At 32.5% G+C, this 18,742-nt stretch overlaps 1 protein-coding gene across 1 annotated transcript; it reads right to left on the bottom strand.

Annotated features, from left to right (window-relative positions):
- Nucleotides 1-15,115: 15,115 nt before the first annotated feature.
- On the bottom strand, nt 15,116-17,930 carry LOC107959945 (probable mitochondrial adenine nucleotide transporter BTL3). Its single transcript, XM_016896115.2, has 5 exons — nt 17,787-17,930; nt 17,196-17,655; nt 16,711-17,014; nt 15,526-15,996; nt 15,116-15,299 (listed from the first exon to the last, which is right to left on the bottom strand). Exons 2-5 carry the CDS (start codon nt 17,642-17,644, stop codon nt 15,225-15,227), a joined length of 1,299 nt encoding a protein of 432 aa, XP_016751604.1. The 5' UTR covers nt 17,645-17,655; nt 17,787-17,930; the 3' UTR covers nt 15,116-15,224.
- Nucleotides 17,931-18,742: the final 812 nt, after the last annotated feature.

Here is an 18,742-nt window from a genome sequence, read left to right on the forward strand (position 1 = left end):
GGTTCATTAGGTCGTATTGGATTCTGAAACGTGTGGGGTTGGTTGCTTATCAGTTAGAGCTACCTTCGGAATTAGACTGTATCCATCACGTATTCCACATCTCTATGTTAAGGCAATATCGGTCTGATCCATCTCATGTTTTTTTGTTGAGAAGATCGATGTTAGATCAGATTTTGCATTTGAGAAGGAACTGGTTCAAATTTTAGATCGAGACGTAAAGATTATGATGAGGAAGCCTATTCCATTAGTTAAGGTTCTGTGGTGCAATCATGCCACTAAGAAAGCCACGTGGGAACCTGAGGATTTGATGCATCAATAGTATCCTCATCTATTCAAATCAGGTAAATTTTGATGTCAAAATTTCTTTTAGAGGGTAGAGTTGTAACGCCCTGAATTATTTAATTTTGCTTTTGTGAATTTTGATATAAATGAATGTCTGGTTTAATGGCTAATTGTTCTGGATGTCTGTTTGAGGTATTGGGTTCAAGTCCTATTTTTGGAAAATTCTGTTATTTTTTATCATATCCTTGTCCCTATTGGGTGGGCTTATGTTATATTTTCAGTGAATTCATATCAGAATGAGCCTGCTGGTTCAAGTGGTAAGGTGTTAGCTTGCCTCATGGTCTTGTGTTCGAATCCCCGTGTGAGCGAAGGATGTTGTTTTTACTTTTGTGAGTGTCTGTCAGTTCTGTAGTAAAGGTTCAGTGGGACTGATGAGAATCTGATGTCGGTTTTAGTGGGATAGGTTGGTTAGTTAGGAGTTGGGATGTTGGGTGTTTTACTTTTACTTTTTATTATTTTAATTTCTTTTTCCCAAAAAAATCTCCCTTTCTTTTTGACATTCTGACCTTTTTTATTTCTTCTCTTTTCCCATCTTCTCTCTCCTATTTTTATTTACTTTACTTTCCCTCTATTCTGTTCAACCAATCGGTCGTTTTAATCGTTGGGGTTCGGTGTTTCGATTGTTCTTTGTTCATCTTGGTAAGTCTATAAGTTCATTTCATTTAGTTTTTGTTCCTTTTAAATAGGCGTGTTGGTATTGTAGTTAGGGAGATTAATCTCTATGAGTGTGTGGCGTAGGAGAAGACTGTGAAGTAGAGGATTTCACTACAACGGCCTAATCCGTGATAGTGGTTTTCTATTCGTCGGCAATAAGTGTGCGAATATAATTGGATATTATTCCAAGGCTTTGTTTTGGATAGTTTCTATTCGAGTTTCATAATATTTTTACTAAAATTGGTCTTTGGAATGCTACTTTAGGTTTCGGAGGTCTTGGGATTATTTTCACATAAAAAACGAGCCAAGTGTGTAACGAAAACATGAGAAAATGAGGTTCAATGAAAGTTAAAAAAGTGGTCTATCAACGCCACACGAGCGTGTACCCGGCCGTGTACGACACATGGCCATGTGACGAGTGAGTGTGTAGTCGTGTGGGTCACACGAGCTAGGCCATTTTTGGCGTATGGGTCACACGGGTGTGTGGGTCCACACGGGCATGTGGTTATGGGCCACAGGGCAAGGCCAATTTAGGCGTGTGGGCCACTCGGATGTGTGGCCATTGACTGTGGGCCTATCATAAGTTCGGTAAAAGCAAAACAAACCCTGATGCATGAGATTTGCTATTCTGATAGACTTATTTGAATTAGGAAAACTGTTATGTATGTTTGTTTTGTATAAACATGTATGGTATCTGTATATGACCATGCATGTCATGTTAACTCTGTTATTATATCTGTATATTTGTATTTTGTATCTGTATATGAGGTGGGATTTGTATATGCAGAGGAAGTGTTCTGTGAGGCGACATTTCACTGAGCTTGGCTGTAAACTATTTTGATAAGTGTCGTAAAGACACTATGTAGAGTGTAGGGATGGGTGGGTGTTTTATACCTACATGGTGTGTTGGGATGGTCGGAGATGGTGTGTAGAGGATGCGGGTAGGACTTTGCATATCTGTATGTTTTCGATAATCTGATTCTAATATGATCTGGTTCTGTTAAGGACTTATGTCCTCTTCTGTTCTGATATTTTGATAAATCTGAGCTTATGTGTATGTATGACTCTGTTTAGTTACACATTGAGTTTTTGAAAACTCACATCTGTTTGACTGTTCTATTCAGGTAATTCTCAGGTATTGGTAGGTCAATGCGACAGAGACTCAGCGATGACCACTAGTCTGTAAACTATTTAATTTTTAGGATTTCATTTAAGATTTTTGTAATTTTGGGACTCTTTGGACTATTGTTTATAATTTTATTTTGGATGCGTTTAGATTTTTAAACTGTGATGTTTGGCAAACGGCGGTTTTACGCAAACAAATGTTTCTGAAAACACAAGCTCACTTTTCAACTATAACGACGATTTATAAACTTCCACTGGAAATTTATGTTTTACCTAAAAGAGCAATAAATGATGGTTTCATTAAAGAGATTAATAATAAGTTTTTTCAAAAATATGGACTCTTTTATAACAATTAATTCCAGAAGTTTTAACATGAAAGTCTTGTTTCAAAACCCTTCTTTGTAACATTTCTAGATTCAACTATAACATCTGAGCCGAGTTTGGGGTGTTAAATTTAGCACTAACACTCAAGTTTTGAGTAACCAAGAAGAGACCATTGTTCATTCTTTCCTTCTACAAAACTAATGGTTACGGTTCCTACCTCTTTCTTTTAATGCGATTTCATAGATATTCTTGCAAGATTAATTTTGACTCTTTGTTTTGGGTTATTTGTGATTAATGTTCACATTATTTGCACGTTAATTTTATTTTTAGTTTTAATTGATTTTGCATGACTTATTAAGTTGTAGAATAAGTGGAAGTTTTTGTTTATTGCTAGGTTAATTGAAATCTTGCTTATGAGGCTAGTTGGTTAGACTACTATTAATTCCTTGAGCATTGTTGTTTGTTCAAAATTTAGTTGGGAATTTAATAGTCTTGGCTCCTAAAGTAAGAAAAGGGCTAGAGCCCAACCAGAGAAACCTCCATTTTTGGATCATAACAAAGAGAAATTTAACAGCGAGGCTAAAAACTTTTTCTTAAAACTTCAAGAAAAAACTTTCATTCTTGAACGTGGTTTTGATATGGCCTTCACTTTTTGTAATGATCTTTTGGAATTAGTCCAATATGGTTGGTACAAATTTTTTCTTATTCCAAAGCAACTCATTTTCATTCCCGTTGTACTAGAATTTTATGCTAATTTAAAATATACAAAGGGTGATAAAGTGTTTCTTAGAAAATAGGGAGTCGACATTTCTCTTAGCACTATTTGTAAGTTTTATGGTGTTCCATATTACAAAGATGATGATATTTTTGACATGGATTTAAAAAATTTTACCAAATTTGATGTAGACGCTATTATGAATTTCCTAATAGAAAATAAGAGAGGATGGATACATCGACCACATATTACTTTACCACTCTATTTTAATCAGGCAATAATGTTTTCAGACGCTAAAATGTGGAAGCAATTAATTTTTACTCATATTTGTCATACGTTGACTACTTCCAATGCTAATACCTTTGAAGTTGTTATGTTGTATGCTATTCTCTAGAAAAAGAAAATATGTTTGCAGTATAAGATTCACCAATGTATGTCATGGATCTATCCATTAAAATCAGGGTAGAAATGGAACCAACTGAATAGTTCCATAGTCTCATGAAAAGTGTTATTGGTGATACCATATATGGCCAATTTAGGAAGCTGCGATAAGACCAAATTAAGGAATAGAAAAAACAGTGAAAGAAGAAAATAAAGATGCAACCCTCTCTATCGACCAAGAAGTTTAGAATCAAATGTCAACCGAGAAGTGACGATTATGCCGAGACACTAGGGGTGATGTTTCTCACTCAATAGGTGTCGACACTGCATTCGTACATTGATTAGTACGTGACACAGCAAGGATGGGATGTTCCGCAAAGTCTGGTGAATCCTTATACCATATTCCATCACAACGAGTCATCCAATAAGCATCCACAAGAGCCAATTGAAGAAGAAAGAGGAGGAAAATGACGATGAGGACACCCCCATGTCCTAGTACAAGGATCGCGACGTAGCATTCATTCCTGAACAATCTTCAACTAAGGGTGTGATCATCTGTGACATAGGTGTTAGTGAGTCAGTCACCCGATCCATGGCACTTACAAGAAGACCCTAGCATGGAGGGACAAATGGAAGATGATTGTTGATCCGGATTCGGACTCTAAGGAGGAATGATGTTGCATTTCTTTTCATGAATTTCTTTTAAGAATGTAACTTAAGATTGATATTATACTTTGAACATGAATTTTAGGTTTTTTTATTTTATTATTATTTGCCTGTATTTTATATTTTGGTTTGCTTGTTTTTTTTTCTATGTAGGTCATCCACTTGCCGATTACACTACAACATTGAACTTCAATGGAGAGGAGGATGACTTCAAATTTACCTCGCATTACTTCAATAAAAACCAAGAAAGTCATAAAAACCTTTTAATTTTTTTGTTGGGAACAAATTGAGGGTAATGTTTAGTTTAAGTGTGGGGGGTTGCATAGAATTTGCAATTTCTTTGCTTTATTTTTTTTCTTTGTGTGCATAATGCTTGAGTATGGTGTATATAAGAAATTTGTTGATTTGGTATGATGTCATGTAATTGATTTCTTTGAATCATGTAAATTTTGCTTGATGATAGACTAGTTCTATTATTTTTAAGTTTAAATTAATTAGTTCACTTAGTTAAATTGTGATATAAAATAAAGATGATTGCCATATATGTTGAAATGCTTGAGTTTATGTCAGGTGATAAGTAGATGTGTAGAAGCATGTCTTGAATTTTTGTTCATTGAAATGTCTAAGGATGACCTAAGGCATTGTTTGCATAGCTAGTGCCCTTAGTTCCTAAATTTTGAGCCTAATTTACCTTTCTTGATGAACCATTGTGTTTGAGACTTTAAAGCTTAAAATTGAGTTAATATTCAACCCTTGTTCTCTATCCTAATTTTTGAAATTGCACTTTGAATTGGATGTTAGACCATAGACATTGAGGGTTAGGTAAAAACATCTTGGAGGTCTTAAAAGTTACTCTACTTGAGAGAAAAACGAAGAAATAATTCAATATAATGAGTATAGGGTCTTGTCTCACTAAAGTGCTTCGATGAAAAATGTTGAGTGAATAAAAGTGAGGTAAGGGTTAAAAGCATAATAAGTAGTTAAAAGAGCATAGAATGAATGAAAACAATTGTGACTGAAAAGTGTAATTTAGTTGTGAAATGCACTAAAAACCTAAATTTTCCTTGAGCTTAAAATGATCTCTTTTTACTTCATAATGCACTAGTCTTATTAGTTTTTTATACTCAGGAATATTGAATTTTATCTTCTTATTTTGTGGAGAAATAAGAGGTGAGAGAAGGAGAAATAAAGGGGAGAGAAGTATGTTCATCTTTGGGGTGATTAGGGAACAATGCCATGTGTTACACCGTTCCTAGTGCTTGAACCATTTGGATGTTGACTTTTCTTTGAAATCAAACCGTCCTATAGCCCTAGAACGTTGCAAGCCTAGAAGTCCTATGTGACTTTGACATTTTTTTATATAAATTCTTGACTTGCATATATGTATGAGAAGTTAATAACTTGGATCCTCTCTTGTGTATAGACACTATATCTACATAGGTTATTTTGATGGAATAACATGACTTATGGTGTTTTTTTCATAATTACCTCTATCTCTATTTGCTTTGTAACTTGGTGAACAAATCAAATGTACTTTAGGGCTTGTGAATTATCTATGCATCTTTCTTAAGTTGTATGTTAGAAGAGTCATTTATATTGTATATACTAATTGGCCATGTCTCATACTTTATCATTACTCAAGAGTTGTCTAGTGGCATGTTTAGTGTTTTGAGTGTTTTGCTTGAGGACAAGCAAAGACGTAAGTGTGGGGGACTTTGATATATCATATTTATATACGTTAAATTAAGCTTTTTGGACACTTATAGGGCTTATTCTCATGTATTTTATAATTTTTTATTATCTTTCATAATTATTAGATTTCATGTTTAATTTGAGTTTTTATACTTTTTAGAATTAATTGGCAAGTTTATGCCATTTGGAGCTTAACCTTTGAATTATGTTTATTTCAAGCACCTAGTTGATGTGAACACGAGAAGAAGGAACTAAATTGGAGCCAATCAAGGTGTTAATGTCGAGACACCAAGGTCTTCACCTTCAGCCAAGCAATTGGACTTCAATGAAATGCATATCTGAGTAGATTGTCTTCAACATCGCAACACCAATGGTGTAATGTCATGACACATGTAACCTCTCCAACCCAGTATAGACGTTATGGCTGAATTTGGAAGATTACATTGGCCACCGAAATGGCCTAGTATGATCTAAATTTATTAAATAGTCTTTTTAAAACATTTGCTTACTTTAGTAGAAAAACTTAATGTGTTTCCCAAAAGGTATAAATTATTTCGAAAACCTATTGATTTTTAATGATTGCTTTTGCAAAAGTTGTTTTCCCAATTTATTTACTTTTCAAAAATATCGTTTACATACTATCGTAGAAGAAAAGTGATAATTAACATAGTTTTAGTGGAAAACTAGAATTTCAGGCATAATTTTATAAAAATCCATGTTTCAATAGCCTAAAATCAAATAAAATGTCATGCATGCCAAATAAATCCCAAATTAAAAATCACATGCCACAGTTCAAATAAAACAATATAGTTTCCAACTAACAAAAAATTATAAATAGTAAGCCTAAAATACTTTTATAAAAATAAACTGAGTCGAGCCTTCCGATTGTTGAGGCCGCGTCCTAAACTTGTGGGTTATCTGTAAAGATGGAAATGAAAAGGGTGAGCTTAAAAAGCTCAGTGTGTGTCCAATCACAAGTAATCAGTGCAAAACAATAGATGAAGCATACATAATAATAGTTCTTAGAACAATCACATTCATATTGCAAATCAAAATTAAACAGTTCATTTAAGCATGTTTTTGAATGTCAATGCATGCAAGTATAACAAGAAATTTCCTACCCACACTCCGCTACATTCTATTATAAGAGTTCCCTAAAACTCTTCCATCCCAACACTTTGTTTTGCGAATGAACCACCAATAATTTGTAGATAAACTGCCAGTAAAAATTGTGGATGAACCACCAGTATTTTCGATTAAAAAGTTTGTAGATAAAATGCCAATAGGTTGTGGATGAACAACTAGTTTTTCCAGGTCATTAAACTACGAATATTTCCTCCTTTCAATCGTCTCACCCCATGCAATACAATATGACATGCTTGTATTAAAGGAGGAAGTTTTACTGCGGTTTATCCGCATATCTACTAGCAATTCATCTACAAATTTATTGGCGATTCATTCATAAAATATTATTTTGGTGTGTACGGATAGATGAGTTCTGGGGAACTCATAACACCCTATACTCGGCCAGGTCACCAAGCCCGAATATCAGGATGTCACACTATTGTCTCATGTCATACTCATAGTAAATTGTCACATTATTAAGAAAATTATCCTCTTTATCAGTGATATTATAAATTTTTAGTCAAACATATATCAAACATCATTAAAACATGCCGAACATACTTTAAATAAACTTATAATAATAATTAAACTTGCATTAGGATCACTTAGCAAAATTTCCAAGACAATCACATAGGTATATATACTAGGACAAAGGTATCGATAATTTTTTTAAATGGTATCAATACCACCTGAAAATCGATACCAAACTTGCATTCTGTTTCTCGCACAAAAATCATTCTGTGGAAAGTTATCGATACCTTACATAGAGTATCGATATATTTACCCTGAGTATCGATACTTGAGCAAAGGTATCGATACCAAATCTTCATACTGACTTTCCTGCACGTCTCAAAACACAGAGGTATCGTTTTTAAAATCCAATTATCGATACCTTTGCCTCAGACCATAAAAAATACCACATTTTTAAGCATATAAGTCATTCCAACTTGTACCAATACATCATGTTATCATATCATCATCAAATAAGCATTAAACGATAGTAATAACGGTTTCAAACATCGAGAATAAGTCTGAGCAATAATCAACCTATTACAATTCAAATCTTTAAATCCTAAAAACCAATAAGCTATGGAAACATCCAAAATATCATGGAAAATACCAGCAAAAATTCTACTACATTGCCTTTGTTTCCCTAAAACATAAACAAATTAATAACACCTACAAAATAAAGCTAACGTCTTACTTGGATCACCCTTCAGAAACCACACCGACACTTAACTACTTTGCAAGGGTTTTAAGAAAGGAGTGAATGAGCTTAACAAGCTCAATAAATGCTCAAAATAACCACAATGCAAACAATTTATCAAGCATCAATGAAACAACCATATAGCATAACCTCAACAGTTCCAACTCTAGTGTCATATTATACTTACTCATGCATTATTACTAGTTCTTTTAGATGGTAAGCATATTCACTTTTAAGTATATATCACATTACTTATATAGTGACAAAACATTTAAGCATCTATCACAATACTTATATAATCACAAAACATTTAAGCATATATCACAATACTCATATAATCACAGAATATTTAAGCATATATCGCAATACTCAAAAACATGTTTAGAGATAAATTGCATAATCATCACATGTCATATAAACACATATCACAATACACACATATTCACAATTTAAGATAATTTGACACTTGAGTTATGAAACATAAAAGTGAGCTCTATCATCACTCATCCGATACATAGATCTCCAACACACCACATAGACTCGTAGAGTCAAACATGTCCCAAAAGTGAAGCATAAAGCTAACGCTCTCCTTATTGTCCCTCACAGGTCCCGTTCAATAGAGCTTAGCTCGAATTCCCTTATCCCTCCAACATGTCCGTGCACTATCACTGCATATTTGCATCTTTAGCAAAACACTGTCACTAACATTTAACATATACATAACATGTATGCATTTGCACTTTTAAAACAGTTATCATAACCATATATCATATGTTATAGCATCTAATCTCAATTCACATATTCACAAATACATAAGCACATTGTTTACAAGATAGCATAGGTATGAGAAAGCATACACTCGAAATCTAGAGTAGGGGTTTACGCTACTACTAAATTCCCAACTAAGGCATTGAATCATGTGTACAAACAACTATTCCAAACACTCACCAATTACACTTTCGCTGAAAAGCCGAAAGGTCAAACTAGCTTTTCCTTGTCTTTATCTTTACTCGTAGAAGGTCCTAATGAATCCAAAGCTTCAACACAATAATTCACACAACAATACATACATTAAAAAATCAACTAAGAACTCACCACAAGTAATCAAAAACATAAGCCTAAGCTATGTTCTTATGTAGCCGAAACCTTTAACATAACCAACTTGAAATCCAAATATCTCGATCTACACTTAATCTTTTCACCTAAAACGAGTTTTATTCATCTAATTATTCCTCAACAAATAATTCCCAACCTTTAAACTACACAAAACTACTCAAATCATGGTATCAACTTTTTCAACATGTTCATGGCCATTTTCTAAAAATTCATTAAAAATCAAGAAATATTTAACAAAACTTTAAATTAAGTTTAAAAACCTCTTAATCATGTCAAAACTAATTGAAAAACACTTTGATACCACGTTTTTACTCAAAATCCTAAAATTCATCATTAACGAGCTAATTTTCGACTTTTATTCAAAACATGCAATTTAATGGCTAAAAAATTGGTTTTAAAGACTAAATAGAATTTAAAACTAATGGGAGGATGAGCCGTTACCTTATTTGATGAAAAACTAAACATTTGATCGAAAACTCGAAAAACTCACAAGCTTGACAATGGAGAAATCAATGGCATTTATGAGTGTTTTTCTTAACTTCTATGGAGATTTATAACTTAAAAGATAATAGAAATCAAAAGGAATTAGGATTTAGAATTCAAAACCAATTGGAAGAGTTGGGAGAGCTATGGACGGCACAAGTATGAGAGGAGGAGAAGACTAATCGTGAAAATAAAACTATAAATGGGGGTTTTAGGTTGGATTTTAAAATCTAGTCTAATTGCCTCTTAAAACTCTAAGTTTTAACCCTTTTACAAATCAATCATAATTTCAAAATTAAAGGTTTCCAAAATAGTTTTTCAAAAATTGATTTGATTTTCTAAAAAACCATAATCGAAAACATTACCAATAAACCATAACCATAATCGAAAACATTACCAATAAACCATGACCATAATCGAAAACATTACCAATAAACTATGTCACAAAATTCTAAACACTCTTAAGGCTAAAATCTCTAAAATACCCTTAAAACTCCTAGACCCTATTTTAGGGTGTTACAAAACTCTTACTATGGAGTGTAGCGGATAGATGGATAGGAAATTATACCGTTGACCATGCATATTGAATATTTACTGAAAATTTACCATTAGATTGATAATTTGTTATGCACTATTTATATACTTACCTATCTCTGTGTTAAGACCATATTGAGCTTCGTAGCTCATTCTTTAGTTTCTCATCTTTTCAGATAACTCGTGAAGTTAGGGCTCGGACTCAGCAATTAGAGCACTGTCATCAAATTTTATGCAAAAGTATTTTAAAATCCATTTTATAAACTCTATTGATTTTTGCATTGTTTACAAACGGACTATGGCATGGACTTTATTATTTTATATGTGTCTTATTTTTGGGATTTAACTTTATATGTTTTTTACAATAAACATGAATACATTAAGGTTTCAAGAAATTATTTTAAATTATTTTTGAAATGGTAAAAATATGAATTTCCAATTGATTTTGTAGCTAAATTTAAATAAATGCGATAATTACAATAAACTAATGTTTTCTTGAAACAGATTCGATTTCAAATTTGATTTTGAAACTAGAACAAAATTGTTTTTCTAAAAACAAATCTCATCAGTTCTGTAAATAGTTAAAATATATATATCAAAATCTTATAATAATGTTTTTTTTTCAAAATTTTTAAATTTTGATAGAATACCCAAAACATATTGATGCCCTTTTTAACAAGTGATGATTTCTTTTAAGAATTATTGAGACTTTTATTGTTTAACTCTTTTTACTGAACCTAAATGATTTACTGGGTCATTTCGGTGGCTAATGTAACTTTCATGATTCGACCATAACATCTAGGCCAGGTTGGGGATGGTACATTTTGTGGTATCAAGGCCTAATGTTTTTAAACTCGGGCTGTGAGATTAATGAGGTCTGCATGTATATTTTTAAAAGATGTTTTGTTAAATACCATGCCACAAATATTTTTATGATGTTTTTGAAACAATTTCGAGACTTCGATGTTGTTCCTAACTAAATACTGTAATTTCTAAAACTGTAGATCTACGTTAAACTCTAGACTTTTGGGAATTCATTATGAGCACCTGAGTAGGCCATGTCTAGCTACTCAAGTTGAGTTGCCTACAACTCATTATAATACTCCAATTCCTGAGGTGGACTATAGAAAAGACTCATCTGCCTCTAGTGGAAGAAATTATGATAAGGGTGACGATGCGTTTTCTCATGCAATGCTGAGAGTACTTCAAAGGGTTGCTGGAATCCATTCTGGATCAGGTAGTCATGTATTAGTTATTGAGAGGCTCCGGGCTAATAAATCTAAGTTGTTTAAGGGTGTGGCTGGAACAACCCCGACTGTAGCCGAATATTTTTGGCACAAAAATAGGGTCAAAATAGCTGTTATATCAACCAAAATTCAGATGAGAAAAAAAAAGTTCACATTAGATTAGTTTTAGCCTTGGGTTTTCTTTAGTTTTCTCTTAACTTTTCTTTCTCTTCTTCTAGGGCTTCTTATTTTCATTTCCTTAGCTATAGATTTAACATTCCTCTACAAATTTTCCTCTTGTTTTAGTTGTTATTAGTATTAGTTAAGTTAGTTATTACCGTATTTTAGGTTTATTTGCAGTTTTAGTCCCTGTACCTTGGTTGTAAGACATTTTTAGTTTTAGTTTAATGTATTTCAATTTCTTTCACTTTGCACCTGTTAAAGTTTGTTCCTTTCAGTTTATGACTTTAGATTTTCATTTAATTTTTTCAATTTAGTCACAACATACGATACGTTTGATTTTTTTTTTTGCACCACTAAGCATTGTTTGCTCAATGTGCAAATTTTTTTCCGTGCATAGGTAGCTAAAGTTTTGATATCTTGGAGCTCAAGAAACGTCGAAAAAGGGACTATTAGTTATAATCCTCAAATTATATGACCATCTAGATTTGTTATTTCATTTGATGAGAATTTTCATATTTGGAACTTATAATGAGTTATCCTTGTTGAACTTTTGATTCAAATTACTCTCCCCCCTAACTCATTACAAGTTATTATTTCTCTCCCCCTAATGTCAGGAAAACTGTCAAATCAAAATAGTAATCACAAATCATGTCATAATTGAATCTCCAATACATTTAAAACATATAATAATACAATAAGACTTGTAATTAATATATATTCTCAACTTCCTTTGAGGATTCACTCATCTTTGTGCGTTGTGGTGGAGCAATTGGAATATTTACGCACATACAAAAATTCAAAGATGAGAAATATTTAGCTCTTGACCAAAAACCAATTGTAATGGGGAGTATTTATAACTTATTCGCTTGATGTGTACAACGTAACCTCATGTTGAAATAGGAAGTTTAGTTCTCATAAGTAATGGTTTAAATATTAATCAGAGGCGTTCAATCAATAATTTCTCTAAACCATTATGGACATAAATAATAAACTTTTACAAAAGTTTTTCAAACTCAATCAATAAAAGACTAAGATATAAACTCATCAGTATTAGCAAGATGAATTGTCTTAATTGCATAATCTAAAAGTAATTATTTAAACAAGCAATCTTGCAAACGATAGGTTGCAAGTTGATAACACATATGTGATTATTTTGTAGATGCATCTGCCAAAATCATATAATATCAAAATCATCCACATGGTGGATGAATGAGCCCATATTCATTTCAGAAATGCAAGACATTAAATCTCAACTTTAGCTAGTGAGTTTCTAATAAGCAATTTTCAACAAGCAACAAATTAGAATTCTTTAAATTAAAGAATCTTTTGGTTATTTAATGAATGTCTATGAATTCTCAATTAATTTTCACATTATAATAGATCTGATATGGCCTAACCAGTCATGTCAAATAGTAAAAGCATGTGGTTCTACAAACTTCTGGTTTGTAATAAAATGTGTCTTAATTGCACTAATATGTGTATAATATAAACTTGATGAAAAGCAGATAGTCTTTCTAAAACATATTTCTTTCCACATTCAACATTTGTAATATATAGATATTCAATATTTTTCTCATTCATAGTCTCAATATGATATCCATTAATATGAATATCTTTAAAACTCAATAAATTTCTTTGAGACTTAGTGAAAAATAAAGTATCATCAATGACAAATTTTGTACCTTTAGGTAATAATATAATAGCTCTTCCAGAGCTTTCGTACTATCAAATATTGGAATAATATTTATTTGTTTCAATACCAAATAAGATAAATATTTTCTATCTGTAATTATAGAATTCATTACTACATTCTCATATCATTCCTCAAAGAATATTAACGGAAACAAAATATTTGGTTATACGCCACATATGTGGTCAATAATCTTTCATATCACATTGATAACATAAGTTATCTTTACCCTTTGAAGAGTTATCTTGAGAACTCTCATTGTTCTCTTATTTATTACTATGTTCCCACTTTTAGTGGTCCATGATTATATCATTTTTTTTCTTTATGTTTGCATTCTATTCGGGGAATGCAACAAATCTAGTAGGACAGACTTCTAAACGCCTCCATTGATTCTTTATTTCATAATCATCATCGCAAACATACGTGAATTTCAAATCAGAATCTATCTATTCATGTTGTCATGATTAGTCTCCAATTATAATAAATCAAAATAAAATATACTTGAAGATCTTTGACATCACCGTCATCACCCACGTAAGGATTACATAAATTTCTTTGCATAATGATTACCCATAGTGTGCAAACCCCAATTGAAGACTGAAATGGTAGTAGCTCTAAAAGACAATCAACAAGAACTTGATGAGCAAATTTGGGGTGACCATATTATAAAATAAAATAGAATCATGTTGATAATGTGTTATAAAAAAAACAGAAAGTAAAAAACAAAGAAAATAGAAGAGTAAAAGAGAGAGCGTATTTTATTGATCAATGGAATAATTACAATGCTTATTCAAAGTCTCTATTTATAGGCATAAGAAGTATCAATGAAGTAGAGATCTAATTCTAATTACTATTAGAATTTAAAGTAAATCAAAACTTATCTTGATCTTAATGGACACCCAGTTAATAAGATATTCATAACACTATCTAATTTAAAATTCTAAAAATAATTTTTATATATCCTAAACAAAGGATTTCATGGGTCGAGTCAAATTCGAGTCAAGCCCATGCAAGATATCTAGACAAATTTTTCAAGTCCGGTTCTGACTGGGCCCGAATAATGGGCTTACTTTTTTACTCAAGCCTAGTCCAATTTTAGAAAGGTAAAACTTGAACTCAACCCAGCCCACCCATATTTGAGTTTTTTAGATTATTTTTTATTTAAAAACATTTTTTTACAAAAAGATAATATATTAAATGCATTAAAAGAAGCTAAAATAAAAAAATTTTAACACATTAAAAAGTATTTATATTAAAAAATCATTACCATAGATATAATAAATGTTTTATTATATTAAATATAATTTTTAAAATTTGATATTTCCAATTTGGCTAGTTAGTTGGATAAGTTTTTTTAAAGTTTTGGGTAATGAGTTAATTATTATTGGGCTAGCGATTTAATATAAATATATGTAATTATTTTTATAACATAATATATTCGAGCTGAGATTGAAATCAGGTGAAAAAATCTTGCCCATGGCCCGGCCCATATAAAAAATGAGTCTTCAATTTTACCTAAACCCATTTTTCAGGCAAACTTTAAATTTAGACAGATGACTCAGCCCATGATCATTTCTAATCTTAAATAATGAATATGAATTATTATGTTTTACAATTCATTCAATAATATCACTTATTAAAAGAGAATCATATCAACTGAAATAACTGCATTAAACGAGAATCATGATTGTCCACATGTTATTTGGTAAATTTGAAGTTGACAAGGCTCCTCTTAGAATTTCAATAAAAGGATATAATGTTCTATGCCGACTCCACCTTTAGAACTATCTTCATAAACTCGTAAACCAAGTAACTTATGGCTGCTGATGGTAACACCTGTACATGATGAACTGAATTAAGTTAGAAAATGCTGAGACTAATAAGCTTAAAACCACAGATTACTATAATCCAAGTAAAGAACTCAAGCATGGGTTAATTTCCCTGTACAAAATTCTGCAGTTAATTGCATTAAAAGATGTAGAAAATGCACATCATGCAAGCATGTGTGCGTTTGTGTGAGTTTAACATACATAACATGTATGTATATACGTATATTTCGTACCTGCAATATGCTGGGAATGAGTCCTGCATAAAGAGCATGCATTCCACCACCTTCCTCAACTATCTTCACACAAGTCGCGAATGCACTTAACTTAGTCGCACGGACTTGCATTTGGAGATGCCTTCTCACAACTTCGAATGGATATGTAGCAGCCTCGGAACATGCACCAGCAATTGCCCCGTATAATAATGTTCTAATAGGACCTAACTCTAATTGCTCAAATGCATTCAGTTCCTGAACACCTCGCTTCATGTCTTGAATTCTTTTTCTCCCCTTAGGTGAATGAAGATAGGCTGACTTCAACATATCATAAACGCCATAGAAGACTGCACCTGAAGGTGCCATACTTATAATCGTGGGCACTAGTCCCTTATAAAGAGAAAAGAACCCTTCAGTTTGAACCATGTGACGAAAAGTTCCAAACAAACCACCCAGCGCTTCCCCGCCTGGAGCTACCATTACTGTCCTTATCTGCAATTATCAATTACAGTGAGACTTGGCTATGATTAGAACTGGAGATCAATTCCCAATTCCCTAATCAAAGAAAGTACCACACAGCCATCTCGATTGTAACCAAGTAACCAACACTATCAGAAATTTCTACAGCATGTGGGATAAGTATAAGGGAATAGAATTTTCAAGAAGGCATAGACATCAAATTGGAAAGAATCTAATAGAACAACTGAAATAAGTACAAGAAACGGAACAGGTTGCAAATAATTTTAGCTGACTTGCATCCAACCAAACCTTTGTGTAGAAGTTGCTAATGAATTTTAAAATCACCAGAGTCATGGTCTTAAGTGTTTTAAACAGGGCACTAATATCTCACATCATGCTTTCAATTAGACATCAATTCATCCGAATCCCATAACTCCAATCCGTATCATATAATCTTAAGCATAATATTGCAAAAAACTACAAGTTTCAGTTTCAGACACCGAAATCCCGCATTATAGCCAATCTTTTGATGAATCTGAGAGGGCAAGAAGTAAACTTGCCAAAGCATGCTACTTGTAGTCCTATCCTAACTTCACAGATCATGCAGCCAAATCTAAAAACATATACTAAGAACACTTGAAACAATAAGTTACCGAGTTCCGCAAAATCCAACACCACTACCAGGCCACACACAAAAGGAAAGGCTAACATGTAACCAGATTAATGAAATCCTTAAATTTCACATACAGTGTCCAATGGTAAGCAAAGCAAAGTAGCAGTAATCCCAGCAGCAGCACCTGCAAGAAACCTCTCGAAATTTGAGGCTTCTTCTTTTCCAGATAATTTCAGTTGTTGATTTCTATATGTATCATAAGCATAAAAGTTGATAGCCTTGAAAGGAGCCGTGCGAAGTATATTGACAAAATTCCCTTTCCAAAAACCTATCAACCCTTCAGAGACTGCAATGGATTTAATTAGTTCAATGAAGTGTTTCTTTTCACCACGAAGAATGTACTCTAACTTCAATCTCTCCAGAGGAGCAATCAAAGTCCTGTTACAAAAGGAAACAATTATTGGAGCTACAAAAAAAATTTAAAAAGCCTCTTTTTTGGTCATTTAATGCTACATAATCTGATATAAACAAACCTTCCATCGTTTTCTTTCTCAACAAAATTTTCACATAATAAAATAAATCTCAATATAACGCACAAATAATAGAATAGAGAGAAAACCTTGAAACCATAGCAGCACCAGCACCAGCCCAAAGATGTTTGGTGGTATTTAAAGCCCCTGATCCCTTCTTTTCTTTCTCCCCTTCCACCATTTCCACTTCTTCCAAATTCTTATCCCCGTTTTGGCCCCAACTTTCTCCTGATTCTCCAACATAACCCTCCTCACTCGATAAACTCACCGATAAAAACCAGCCCACTCTGCCCCTACCATCTCTCCTTGACTTCACAAAACGCAGCGTTTTAGTACTCTTCCCCCCACCCAAAAAGCACAGATTGTCATCTTTATCAACAGGACATTTCTGGGCCTTCAATGAAATGAAGGAAACGAACGAGGAAGGCAGTGTTTGGTCGTTGAGAAACAAACCACCCAATAAAAACGGACGACCGGTATTCCACTGTTGTGAAGCCCTGATCGTGTCAATATACAAACAGCTATTTGGACCGTACATTGCAGCAAAATCTAAAAAGCAAAAACAAAAACTCCAATTATTAGAGGGAAAAAACAAGCAAACTTTGGCAAATCAGTGAAGAAGAAGAAGAAGAAGAATAGGGTATGAATATATATGAGATAGTGAGGAGTAAGATGCTGACCAAGATTTTCCGACTTGGCCTTCCATGATCGAGCCTGCCACTCTCGCTTTGCTTTTTAATCCAGTTTTGATCTTCTTCAGTTCTTTTTTAATCCGCTTTACTTTTGAAATGGGGCCCGGCGGGGGGGTGGGGGTGGTTTAGAACAGCGTACGAGGCGAGGTCCAATGATTTTTCATTTTCGTGAAATAGACACCTAGCATGTAACACGTGCATTTTCTTTCCATTTTTAAAATATATTTTTAGAATGGGTAATTTGCACTTTAGATCATTGAATTTTGTTTTTAATTTTCAAATACATCATAAATCTTTAAATTCTTTTATACATATAAATATTTAATTTAATAAAATTAGATCATTTATGGAACACCCCTAAAATTATTATACCATAAAATCAGTAATAAATCGAGATTGTATATAACTAATTGTTTGATAAAGTGAAATGCGAAAAATAAAAGAGACAAAAAGGAAGGTTGAGTGATGAAATAAGAAGAATGTTGTGATACATTAATTTGAGCCAGGGGCTACGTCGTAATGATGTGAAAATTTTTGGGATTCAAGTATGATAATTTGAAATTTGAAGGATTCAAATGTAAAAATGAGAAAAATTAAAGGACCAAAAGAGAAAATAACCCAACTTCTTATGACATGAAATTGGTGTGTAGGACCAAATTGAATAATCAAAAAAATATGAGGGGCTAAATTATAATTTTACCAAAAATGAGAAGTGATTCAAGGATGGAATTTTGTAGAAACATGAAAGGTAAAATGGTCATTACTCAAAATATATAATTATACAGTGTAAAAATTAAAGAAAAAAGTGTTGAAAGATGATTAGTTGACTATTTTATTATTTTATTATAGGATATTTTATATTAAATTATAATATTTTATTATGAGATATTTGCATGGAAACATGAAAAAAATCTTCATGCTTCCAAGCCCACTTATATATATAT

This window comes from Gossypium hirsutum, chromosome D11 (genome assembly GCF_007990345.1).
Source record: "Gossypium hirsutum isolate 1008001.06 chromosome D11, Gossypium_hirsutum_v2.1, whole genome shotgun sequence".
Lineage (NCBI taxonomy): Eukaryota > Viridiplantae > Streptophyta > Magnoliopsida > Malvales > Malvaceae > Gossypium > Gossypium hirsutum.